Source organism: Blennius ocellaris (genome assembly GCF_963422515.1).
Source record: "Blennius ocellaris genome assembly, chromosome: 5".
NCBI lineage: Eukaryota > Metazoa > Chordata > Actinopteri > Blenniiformes > Blenniidae > Blennius > Blennius ocellaris.
Genome location: NC_137654.1, coordinates 7086055 through 7099732, shown reverse-complemented (window position 1 = coordinate 7099732; position 13678 = coordinate 7086055). Strand labels below are relative to the sequence as shown.

The 13678-nt window shown below is 43.3% G+C and overlaps 1 protein-coding gene across 1 annotated transcript in view; it reads right to left on the bottom strand.

Moving 5' to 3' along the window:
• Positions 1-13678, bottom strand: part of LOC308130148 (interleukin-17 receptor D) — a gene marked incomplete at its 5' end in the record, with an annotated part of 47401 nt that overhangs the window by 13789 nt on the left and 19934 nt on the right. The window contains one exon of the mRNA XM_080496346.1: positions 8866-9054. Coding sequence (XP_080352472.1) covers positions 8866-9054 — 189 coding nt within the window. The remainder of the gene's footprint in view (positions 1-8865; positions 9055-13678) is intronic.

Sequence of the window (13678 nt, the reverse complement as noted above, 5' to 3'; positions counted from 1 at the left end):
GGGAACAAAAACACATAAACACAATCAACACAACACCAAGCCCAACAACAACCCACAATAACCTCCAACAACACAAAACATGAATTCCCATCATGCCTTGCATCCTGAGCTCCTCAGTGCAGCCGATAGCTGCAATGAATTATGGGAGTTTCTGTTTGTGGTGTTTTAAATGCAATTATTGGGGGTTATATTTGGTTTGTGGTGTTGGTAATAATTGTGTTGTGTTGTGTTTTTGTTGCTTAGTTCATGTAGTTTAGTTTATTACCGGTAGTTGTAAGTTGTCAACCAGCAGTGAAGAAGGTTTTGTGTGTAGTGTCATGCTGGCATAGGCTGCAGGTAGGACTATCAAAGTAAAGTGTGTGCACCTCTCTGGGTGTTTGAATCAGTGGAAGATGTAACCTAATGGCTTTGAGCTATAAAGGTTGCTGACCACTGGTCTATTGCATGCACCTTGTAATGCGGTGCACCTTATATATGAACAAAGTTGTAAATTATGTCAATCAATATAGGTGTGCCTTATACGGTACACTGGTCACAGCAATAAATTCACTGTAAACATTAGTGCAATGTACCGGTGTTTCTGATTACCTGGCTTTCAGCATCCGTTGTTGCTACTAGCAACAGCATATATTAAAATAAGACTCAAGCATTGGAAATGCTGATAAACAGCATTCGTGAGGACCGCTCTGGATTCCTGTTGGGTTTTTAACACCTGTTATTAGCAGCAACAAGGGATGCTGAAGGGTCGCCAGTGAACAGGGAAACCACTTAATGTGACACAACCAGAAAACTCTTCTCCTAAAAAGACTACGGCGTGGACGTGGACAGACACAGACAGAGACATCCTGTTCTCAGCAGAGGTCAGCAGAGGGACTTTTAGACTGGATGACATTCAGAACCAAGGCTGGATTTGAGGAAAAAACACTTAATATTAATATAACGTTGTTGGACAAATGGCACCGATGTGAAATTGTCGAAAAACTCTATGATGTGGGACCTCATGTCTCAGGGCGGCCGTTTGGTGTCTGTGTGATTGATGTAAAGAGCATGAAGACCTCTGAAGCAGTAACATGACACCGTACGAATGAAGTCCAGTTGACCTTTGACCGTCCCCAGGGCGTTCCCCCCCCCCCCCCCCCCCCTCTGGTCCACACATTTCCTCACATTCCCAAACACTTTCCTCACATAGTGATCAGAGCTCCTTCACCCCCAGACCTGACAGGACAAGAAAAGCTCTCCCCTCTACCGAAAACGCTCACACTCACATCCTCATTAGTACATTTTGAGTTTCCTTTCTTTTCCAACAATGACACCATATTCTCAATAGCCCGATCCAAATGGAATAAATTATATTTGTTGACGGTTTCTAATTAGAGGCGTTTGCTTTAAAAATATAAATAAATATAAAAGTCTCCGCAACCGCACACCACTGTAACATTTATTACATCTCGCATTTCATTTTGTCTGCGTAACGCCACGCCAGTTATTATTTCTAGTTCTCCCCACACATGTTCCCTCCCCCAGCGAAAACATCCCTTCTGTTCATCACACATCATGACGGTGCCAAAAGTTCTTGTAAGATTTACGGAACACATAAAACTCCTTTCTGTAGGAACGATTCACTCTTTGCCTTCACTTCGCACAAATTCAGGAATTTGCCAGACATCTGATGGAATGTTTTGCTAATTTCTGCTCACTTTGATGAGCAAACTTGTGATTTATCACAGTTTATTTTAATGCCAAACCAACATGACAAAAGAGCGGATGCAAGGATTTGTGAGTTGGACGTATTCAATGAGAAGTACTTCTGTTGGCCTACCAAGAAAAGCCCTGCAGGAAAGGAATGTTGCACAACTCAAAACAAGCCAGGTTTCATCTGTTCATGCTTTCTGACATCAGTGAGAAAAACTACTGAAAAGCCATGTGGAGTCGAAGCGAAGGCTCCTGGGAAATCGAACCGTGAGACGGCCTCCAATCGAGTTCCAATTTCCCGTCACGACAACATCATTAAAGGTCCAGGCCGCAGTGTTGACGGTATCGAACCCCCACAGTCTCATGGGAAGTCGTGTAAATAATCTAGTTTTACTCATGAAAGGTAGTCCAGTTCACGAGTTACCTGTTGATCTCCATGTGATTTCACAGTTTATTCCATCTTAATTAAATCTCAAACAAAAGGGTTAATTCAGATAATGCCACCCTCTGCTGAGTCATAAGCAACGTCTGCTTTGACTCTTCGTTCCTGTCCACTTCATTAAACATTAAAAAACACTTTGTACATCAGAGAGCTCATTTAAGTGAAAACATCTGCGCGAATAACATTCGATTTGACCTCAGGACATGCGAAAATAAAAACAGTGACGGAAACCCGAGCTACAGTAGAACGTCGCCTCTAATGAGCCGAGACCGGGCCAACAGAGGCTATTGCCTTTCAAAACATCTGCATGTACTTACTAATCCCGGTCCGAACACTGGATCTGTGCTGACGGCCCGTCAGAGCAAATCATTCCAACGTAACTCAAAATGTATGTCTTTTTCAGTCCGCACCAACAGCACAGGTCCCGTTCCAGAGAGTTTCCCCCTTCTGGTGATTAGAAGATAAAACAAACCAAAAAGAAATAAAGTGTTGAGCTGTAAAACATGATAATAATGTTGAGGTTAGGACATAGGGGATAGTCCTTTCTTTAAGCTGATGAAGACATGACCATAAAAACCTTGACAGCCGCGAGTCACGCTGCTGCTGTTTGTGTGGTTTTAACTAAACGTTGACGCTGAGCTGTGCACGCGTATTGCTCCTCCTGCGTACATTTAAAGAAAGTATTTGGCTTCTAAAAATGGCATTTTGTGTTTTTCCAAAGGTTTCGTGGTCTCACTGAATATATTCCAATAAAATGTCAAATAAATCTTTACAAATGACTAAAAATTCACTCTTATTTAAAAACAAAAAGCATTAATGAAGTGGCCCCAATACCAATTGGGGCCATTTAAGCCAATTTAAAAACCCTAATCCAGAAACCACAAACCCTTTTCTAACAACACTAATGCTTTAAAATGTAAAACGAGTGAGTCAGCCTGGGTTCTAATCATCATGGTAAAGAAATAAGGACATTGCTGAAGTTGTGGTTGTGTGAGGGACTGGTGGCCTGATTTGAATCGCCCGAATTAATGTGAATTAACTAGTTTATGAAATGAACAATTTTCAATAAGTTTCCCCTGCGACGTGCCTCGTTGGGTCTAACGTCAGCTCGCTCTTCATCCAGGCTTTAATGTGACGCTAAAAACAAATTTAATCTGCCGACGTACTGTCTTTCTGAATTTTAGATTCCCACATATCAGAGTCGCCCCCCCCCCAAAAATCCATAGTTGAAACACTGAAAGCTGTTTTCTCCGGGGTCGTTACATCAGTCTGGGGCAAACGTGTTTTCACTCGCCCACACAGTGTGTACTTCGTACTAATAACTAGGTCTCAGTGGCGCATTAGGAGGACAGCAGTTTCTTTTACTGCAGAGTATTTGCCTTTTTGAATTTTAACACTGCGCCGTCATGCCAGGCATGACCGAACACACCGGGGTGCCTCATGTTTCGCTCCGCTGTCGGCTAACAGCCACATTCTGACACAAACACATTAGTAAAAAAAAAAAAATGTATATTAATAATCTGCATCAATAGTTAGGCAGAGCCCTCAGATATACCTCGGAGCCTTTCTGTGTGGAGTTTGTATGTTCTCTCTGTGCGTGCGTGGGTTTCCTCCACGTACTACAGTTTCCTCCCACATTTGCAAAAACATGTACTGGGGGTCCCTGAGCAAGACCACCCCCCCCCCCCCCCCCACTGTGGGTCAATTCGGAGAGGAATTTCCCCTCTGGGGCTTAATACAGTGCTGTAAATATATATTAATAAAATATGCAAAGTCCTCTTTTATTGTCTTATTACGTCTAATTGGTTTGGATTATTACATTCAATGGGTGATTTCAGTTTATAAAAGTAAACAAATGTTTACTCCGCCACCGTTGGCTCTGTGTGTGCAGGGTCACATCTCCACTGACAGGTGGGAAAAATGAGTCAGGAAGAAATACTGCGTGAGCCTCAGGCGTCACCGTGCGTGTGTGTGTGTGTGTGCGTGTGTGTGTGTGTGTGTGTGTGTGTGTGTGTGTTTCACACAATGGCAGTTAAACTGTCAGGCTCAGCAATGGCCGTCAGAAAGCCTTTGTAGCCTAAATGCTTACTTTGCACGCTACGGGAGGACGTAAAGTCGCGTTGTGAGACTTACATAAATAAGATGACACGTGTGAAGTTGTACCTGCAGGCCCGCCGACAGAAAGCCACAAAAGCCACTGAAACTCGAGGTGTTCTCCTCTTCTTTTCAAGGTGTTGACTTATTAATTTCCAATTAAAAGATTATGCGATTTTTTTTTTTTTTTAATTCTTTCTTTTTAATCTTTGTCTTTTGGGTGTTTGCATACAGGAGAAGGTGCAAAACGGCGTGCCGAGACTCACACCTGTGATCAAATCACAATGTCGTGACCCGGAGCGATCTCGTGGAGCGTGCATGTACAGCATCCAGGGCCTTGTGTCGAGCCACAACATGCACCGTGGAGGGGCTCCAGACGAATTCTTTGTGCTATTTTCAGCAAAGCTGTTTCTCCTCATCTTCACAAAGACCGCTCAAAGTATATATTTATTCTGGGAAAACACTATTTGTAAAAAGATGGAGTTCGCCTGACACCTCATCAGTGAACTAAAAACTGGCCTGGCCCATAAGAACAACCGCAGATTGGGATCGCCTTCAAGGACCATCGCCTTCAAGGACCATCGCCTTCAAGGACCATCGCCTGCAAGGACCATCGCCTCGCGGTTCCCAACTGGCCAATGAAGCTGCGACTGACAACGTCCAGACTGAAGGGTTTTGGAGGCGAACGCCATTCAGGACTAAAGTGTGGATGAGTTCTACAAGACGAGTTCAAAGAAATAATTGTGGAAAGGACGGGAAAGAAGCTCCTTGACCAAATCAAAGCACAGCTGCTCCCTTCATGTGTGCAATCACGTCACAATGAGCGGATACATTCTTGAGTTACGGCCACATTTTGAATTTCTTACACCATTCAAATCCAATCGGTTCATTCTGCAGCCCTCGGGTAGATTTTGGACCAAATTTGATAGAAATGTCATCTTTCATTCACAAAATTGAGGAGCCGTGAGTAAAAAACCTTCTCAAGTCAAACGAGTTTTACAAAATATTTCCATGACTGCTTTCCATCAGTGGGGTTGTGACAGATTCCTGTAAGGAATCTTTCTCATTGGCAACACAAACATTGTTTTTTAATGGACTACATTGTGCTGGATGGAGCTCCAGTTACCAGAATGGTAGTTTAACAATCAGATCTGTTGCGAACACACCAAGAAAGGTCTTTAACTTTTTTAGAGGCAACATAAAATACGTGCAGAGGATGTGCCTGAGTCTGTCACACTAAGTACCTCCGGTGGTAAGGTGATGCAACTCCTCGCTCTAGTGTATTTTAACCAGCGAGGGAAAGCTGTCAATCCTGTTTATTAGAAATATCAACTTTTGAAGCAAGAGACTGGTGTGACTCCATTAAAACCTTCTTCTTCCCAGTATATGATAGCTGGCGAGGAGAAGAACTGGCTGGAAAATGTTAAAGCATTTTTATTTGTGTGTAGCTCAGCAGGTCCGCCTCGATGAGGAAACAGGCTCAGGAGAGACGACACGTGTAAAATGTGAAGAGGATTGGATCAAGATGTTCTTTGCCGTATAGCAGCAGGTTGTCTGACAGCGAGAAGACACGCTACTGCTGTCATCTGCAAAGACATCCAAAAATAAAAGCACAACCACTGGCCAGCCACCACACTGAGACCACATGCCTACGATCGTTTCGGTTCATTGTCGATTGTCACAACAGAACTGAACCATAAAGAAGCTCCACTCGTTCTCCGAAGGTGTTCTGACGTACCTGCCGCCATGACGCTGGCGGCGTATTCTTGGAATAATGGATTTCAGCTGAAAGTTCTGGAGGGTTTTGGAGGCCACAGGCCCACTGGAGCTCAGGTTTTAAAGCCATTTCTACCCAGTTCAGCTATATTCTGAACAACAGCAACATAATAATAATAAGACCTGGAATTAATCTGACACATTTGATGAGAATCAAATTACAGTCTTTCTGATATATACTGTATAGTATAATATTCCTTCCTTAAGTTGTCACGTCTTTCCGTGGAACATATTGCGATATGTGTGACGAAAAGTGAAACGAAACGGGCATTCTCATTGGTCGAAATCACTCATCCTCAGCCAATCACTGATCTAGTCACCGATTTTTTGTGTAAGACGCGATTCATTTCCCGTTGTTCGCGAGACAGTCGCCGAACATTTGGTTTTGATACGACTGAACTAGAGTTCTACCAACTGATTTAGACATTTGAATTTCAAATGGGAGGAAATCCACACCCCACAGATGTGAGGAATTTGAAGGCCAAGTCAACACCCCAGACTGGATGAGGTGCTCTTCAAAGTATCCCTGAATTTATTTATTCATTTTTTGACTTTATGGCAGGGTGTTGAAAGAGTCCACCAGGAAATACTGTGAGTGGACACATGTGGTCTGCAGTAAAGCTCCGGTCGGCGCTATGTGTCCACGTTCCTGGGCAGAGCTTTGCCCCGAGCGCTGCCTCAAGCGTAGAGTATGTGGATTACCTTTTGATCAGAACCAGCATGAGCTCCTGTTGGACGGGACCACGTGGGCCAGCCCTCGCTCACTATGGATCATTGAGATTTAGCTCTTCTTAACTCTGAAGCCCGTTCACTGCTCTTCCTTCACTTTTGAGAGATGCGGATCATTTTAGACCGAAACTTCCCACAAGTCAACTGTTCTGAAGAATCATCTGACGGAGACGTTCGGCGATCAGTTTGGTTCTTGTCAAACCAGATCAAATCTTCCTACATCTTCCTTGTTTTAAGTACAAAATGTTCTCTTGCTGCCGGCGATATCCCAATTCACCTCAATTCACCTCAATTCACCTCAATTCACCTTATCTACTGTTATGGCGGATTGATGTTTTCATCAGACTTTTTCAACTTCAGTACTTGAGATTCTTTAGATTCAGGCAAGACACGACATTGAAAACACTTTATAGGCCACAACAGAACAAAGTAATGATCCAAAACATTGACATACGTCTTGTTTTATAACGTCCAGAATCATGAAAATACAGACCACTTGAGCTCCACTTTCCATCAAGACAAACTGCTGTATTATTTTTCTACACATCCTTACTTCATCATAGTGTCTGTCACTACCAGTCCAGTCCAACAGTGCACTTACTTAGTTGATGAGTTTAACTTTAAGAAAAATATCCTGAAAGATAAGATAAATTTGTCATTTCATATGTTGTACACGCCAGATATTACTATTTGCTAAACCTTCTTTCAAAGATAACTCCAATGCATCGAGTGAGTCATATTAAACAATGATTCATGTCAAGATATTGTGGAATGATGGTACATAATACAGTCGAGGTAACCTGAAGGAAATCCACTGAGATGTTATTGTATTGTAGGATAATAAAGGCTTGAAATCTGAGTCATCAAATTACCTGCTATGAATACAACAACACACGATTGGATAAACAGGATATATATCCGTGCCGCAAACAATCGGAGCATTTTGCCCGTGGCTCTGATGCGTCCTGTATTGTATTCAATTTCAATGTGTTTATTTTTTTTTTACTTGGTCAAATCACACATGAACACATCATTCGGTGCAAAACGTCAAACTCAAAATGTGTGCATGTTTCACTTTCTGCAGAGGAGTACTAACCCAGGTTTTAAAACCGTTGCCTCAGACAGGGGCAGAAACAGTCTTGTGTAAAGACTTTTTGCAAGAGTCCTAAAACCGTCCACCGTCTTGTAACGTGTCCCGGGTGGCTGGAGCCAAATCCAGCCCGGGTACCTGGACAGGTCAGCAGTCCATCACAGGCTGGGGCCAAATGAAACTCGTGCACTTGGATTTGTGTCATCTAACCTCATTTTCAACCCAAATATGCAGTTATTTATTTAATACACTAATGACTAGTGGAATTTTCTACCTGTCGAAATCGAAATAGATCCTGATTTGATTCCATGTTAATTCAAATTTTCTGAAGAGGAAACAGCTGTAAATGTCTTTTAACGCATTTACAGGTTGTTGTTGTTTTGATAACCACACTTTTGGTTCAACCTTCTTCAACACAAAGGACATTTTCAAAGAACTTAAACCATGAAAGCAGTACATACATGCAAAGCCCACTTGGGTCTGATTAGTTCAACCAACCAGAGGCAAAATCATTGTGTTTGTGATAAAATAGGTCAGTCATGATGCAAGTGTGGGCTACAGATAGGACAGGTGTTGTTTTCATCGTGAATAAGTTTTCTATTTTAATTTAGTTAAAAACGCCTTGTGGAGTATACCTAGTGTTTTACTGTATATCCTTTTTAACTACGACAAGTAAAGGGAATTGAAAAACAACCAATGGAGGTCAACACTTGACAAAAAAATTCTGTCAATCAAATACATTTCTGCAAATACTGAGAGCTTTTAATGTCTTTGGGCTCCGGGGGGGTGTTGTTGTTGTTGTGAGACTAACTCGAACTCTAACCCTAAAGCTGAGGGGTATTAACCTAAATACCTCCCACCTCCTCCTCCTCCTGCACATGACAGTCAAAAGACAAACAGAGAGGGAGCTTAAAGCAGACGCCGCGTTTAATAACAGAGACGACCACACCAGATGTTTTCTCGCAGGTGAGCAATCGTGTCTTTGCCGCTGGAATCCAACGCCATAAACCCGTCCAGAGAGAGTGGCGAAGGCGCCTCCTACCTGTCGGATACAGTCCAGGCTGCAGTCCTGAGGGGTGATGGCCCCGGCCTCATCCTGAGCCCAGAGGGTCGGGGCCAGCAGCGGGAGCAGGTAGAAAGTGAGAGCCGCCCTCCACATGCTGCTACAGCCGGCACTGCATCGTCCCGCAGAGGGCCGCGCTCCACGATCGGGCAGAAGGAGACGACAGGTCTGAAAAGCCGAAGCGCTGAAGCGTAATGAGTTGTTGTGTGAGAGTAAGTGACAAGGAGGTAGAATGAGGAGGAGGAGGAGGCGGAGGAGGAGGAGAAAAGAAGAGGGGAGTGGTGTCTTCAGGCTACGGGTGGAGGTGCAGGCGGCCCCTTGAACAGTGGTGCTGCCGAACGAGTTGGAGGAGATCAGAGCTCAAACAAAACACACACCAAACAGGACAAGAGCGATGTCTTGTCTCCTCCACGTCCACGTCCAAGTGTCCAGGTCCACGACGTCTTGGGAGTCAGAAAGGAGGGGACTGGTGTCCAGGGTTACTTTATTCAGCCCAGACAGGCCGACCAGCTCACACTAACTATGTACAATGAGCGCAGGGTCATTTACATCACAGGAGAATCAGAGTGGAGAAGAACAAACATGGTCAAATGACTGAAATCAACACAACAGTTGTGTCTCAGATTCCAGAAGCTGGAGATGCTGGTCTTTTCACCGGATCTGCAAAACAAACAAGCATCCAGTTACTCTGCAGGAACGGATCCAACATCTCAGGCTGAATTAAAGATGACAGCTCTCGTATAAAATTATATATTTTGGGGGTATTTGTTGTTAAAATAAAAAAAAAAGTGATCGCTGCTGTTTAACCCTCTCTGAGGCTGAAATGTTTGGACTCACGGTGCCAAATTACTCTCAAAGGTCTTCAGGGGGAAAAAATGATTTGGGAGTTGAAGAGTCTGGAAAGAAAGCTGAAAACAGGGACTAATTATTGAGATCAATCGCTCCGTTGTTGGGAAAATCAGCAACGTGTCGTGTGGATTTCAGGCGACTGTCAGGACTGATGGCGGCGAGTTCAGCAGGAAATCTGGACGTTTCAGAGTCCCCATGAACTTGAGCTGCAAAAACCTGTGGGAGAATGTCACGATGCATTAACAATGCACTGTTTTTACCTGATCGGCAGGAGTCTGGGAAAAAAACAAAACACATTTGTATATTTCTTGGGAAATGACCTCCAATATTTCTTTTTTTTGGGACATTGAACAGTAAAGATTTTTTGAGCAATGTGTAGTTCACAGATAAATCAACAGGGAAACTCCTGGCCAAAAGTGAGAGAGGAGGGATGTCTGTTGCAGCCTGAAGACGACCACTTCTCTCGCCAACTGTAAATCACAGAGGTGGGATGAGGTGAGACGCTCCCTTGTGGAGCTGCTCCTCTGCCTCTGGGACCGGGCCATTTCCCCTCGCTTATCCAAACGAGGCTCCTTATCCAAAATAGTTTCAAGATAATGTGAGAACAGTGAAAAACTAAATACTTGTTGCTTCTGCTGAAAAGGAGAGAGGCCAGCGAGGAATACTAAATTAACCATTGAAAGTTTTTAATAGTAGTCGTAGTCAAGTTTATCACCTTCATCTGTAGACAGCTTTTGAAAAAATAGGACCAACGGCTCTGCAGTGCAGCGGACTATAGATAGTTTATATGTTAAAGTTAATAAGTATGGGACTTGAAATGATATAATCCCAGCTTCCGCCTGATTAGAATGCTCCTGCAAGAAAAAAAACTAAGTCTATGAAGAAGTGATTCAAACACAATGGTCATAGTGGTGCTGTTGGGTTTTCTGTCCTCATTTACATTGTTTATTAGTCATCCCATATTACAAAATATATGGTGTATTTGTTTTCATATGTGCTGCTATTATAAGTTATATGATTACTTCATGTAATGTAAATACCTGCCCGACTGTCGTAAATGTGTTTTTTTTTCCTCAATTTACAACAATTTCCGTCTGTGTTTCTGAAATCTGTCAATCTGTAGTCACTGACGTTCTCCCGGTGCTTCAAAAGAATGAAAGACAGTGAACACGGGCGTGTATTACGTGTAATCCTTCCTCAACATGGATGAAGAAGCAGGAGGCGCAGCATGTTATGTACCCAGGCGCAGCACAGGAGGAAGATGGCAAAGATTAGTTTTCGACGGAGATGAAAACAATGAGGAACTTTGGGAGGTAAAGTTTGAGAATAATAAGCCTAAAGGACACAAAACTTTCTGATGACCCAGACCAAGAACTGAATGCACAATGCTACGTGGAGTTTTTACAATTCCTCGACGACAAAAGCCTGTCGTTGTGTGATGAGAGAAGCGGCGGATGACGGCAGCAAAGCTCTTCAGATCCGACGGAGCCGTTATGCCGGCCAGGGTAAACCCAGAATGATCATACTGTACTGTTTACAGAACTGACATACTTAAAGAAGGAGCCTGACGAAACGATAAGCGGCTATATTATCCGAGCTGAGAGAGCAGAAACTTCTCTGAGAAATCCGAAGGAAGTTATCGGTGACGGGTTAATAACGGCTACGATTCTGAAGGGACTTCCAGAGTCATACAAGGCATTCGCCATTTCACACAACTCAGAGCGGTGAGGAATTAACGTTTCCTCAATTTAAGAGCAAACTACGAAGCCGCGGCAATGTGATGAAAGTGGACGTATCATCAGTAACCGGCTGTGGATGTGGAAACCGTGGGAACATTGCCAGACTGTCACCAACAAGGAGCACCAAAGTGGTGCAGTTACCACAGAAGCTCCACACAGTGATGAGACATGCAGGAGAAGAATTACGCAAAAACAGACCTCTGAAAGACACGACAAACAGAATGCAGAACAAACATTCGTCTTCAAGGTCAGTCAACAACATTAAAGGAATGGGGCTGACGGTCGACTGTGGAGCCACATCACATGTCATAACTGAGAGACACCAATTCCAAAGATTTGAGGACACATTTGATCCAAAGAAACACTACATAGAAGAGTATGAGAGGCTATACTACCTGAAAACAGTAACTAACTATAAACAGTGTGTTGATGCTTCAGTCAATGACATAATGTGCAGTGACAAAGTGAATTTAACTTGTGATGTCAAAACACGGCATGGATTTCTGGGACATTGCAATGTACATGATGTACTGAAACAAACAATTGTGTTAGAGGGAATGAAGATCACAGGCTGTACCAAAAGAGACTGCAGTGTCTGCACAGAGGGAAAATTCACCGACTGCAGAAGCAGGGAAACATGTGCAAAAGCCAATAAGCCACTAGAGCTGGTCCAAGCAGATTTAGCAGGCCCCATTGAACCGACCAGTCAAGATGGATCTAAATGTGCTATTTCATTCGCAGATGATTGCGGCAGAGAGGTGACTAAGCCCCTGGTAGGAGTCAGGTGTGCTGCATCACCTCTCCGCCCATAAACGGAGGAGCCGCCCGGGTGTTGAGTGTGGTTTTTATTTACTTTAATAAAAGTAATGTTTGTGAAAAGTTCAGACTCTGCGTCTCTGTGGGGGAACCCGGCGGTGGCACGGTCAATTTCTACAATGATCGTTCGGGGGCAGTATCAGTTTACTTCTTGAAGAACAAGAGCGACACGACGTTAATAACAGAAAAGTTCCCTGCAGACTGTGCACCATATGGTCCCGTCAAATGTATCAGATCAGATAATGGGGAGAGATTTAAGGGCTAAAGGTCTAAGATCCCCATATTCTCCCCATCAAAAGAGTACAGCTGAAAGACAGTGGAGGAAATGGAAAGATGTCTGTTACTAGAGAAGGGATTACCAAAAGGTATCGTGGCCTTATGTTGTTCAAAATGCAGCTCACATCCGTAACAGATATTACAACAGCAGGACTGAAAACATTCATTACTTCATGTTAACAGGAAGCAAACCAGATCTCTCAAGAATGTGGCTGTTTGGCTCTGATTGTTATGCATACAAAAATGAGAAACTGGACTCTGGATGTATCTAAGAAGGATTCAAAACACAGACTGATGAATTTCATTGCAAAGCACAATGTTGACACAAACTGATGACTGTGATTCATAAAGCCCTCAATATGAAAACAGAACGCCTGATAATGAGGGCAGTACAGAAAACACAGTCTCATTCGATAATGGGGAAAATATCAAAACTGATGTAGATGTGTCCGAACAGGACGAAAATGCAGAAAATGTGATTCAGGATGAAAATGAAAACAAAACCGATGCAGAAACTATGCATACACACCGCCGCTACCCAAAAAGAGAAAAGCAAACTCGCACATACTGAAAAGACATCTTAAAAGATCAACTTGACATAAAAGTCAACGTCAATGTTGATCATCGTTATGGGGCAGTGCGTGGAGTCCCCCAAATTGATAGCGAAGCCCGGATGTCCCCCAGATGGGAGCAAGCTGTGAAAGAAGAGATCGAATCACTCAAAGAAAACGGCACATTTGAACTTACTCCTTTACCTGAAGGGAGAGATACAGCAGGAGGAAGGTAGGTATATACACTAAAGGAAAATGCTGAAAAGGAAAAGATCTTTAAAGCAAGATATGCAGCCAAAGGATACAGTTAAACAGAAGGCATTGATTAGCATGAGACTTTTGCCCCAACAGCCAACATCACATCAGTACGGGCAGTGACGTCAGTAGCCGTACAAAATGACCTCATTATTTATCAGATGGATGTTCAAGCAGCCTATTTTCCATGCTCCAATCAAAAAATTAATTTTCTTAGAGCAGCCAGAAGGTTTTGAAAAGACATCAGAGACGGGAGAGAAATTAGCGTACAAATGAAAGAAATCCCTTTACGGCCTAAAACAATCT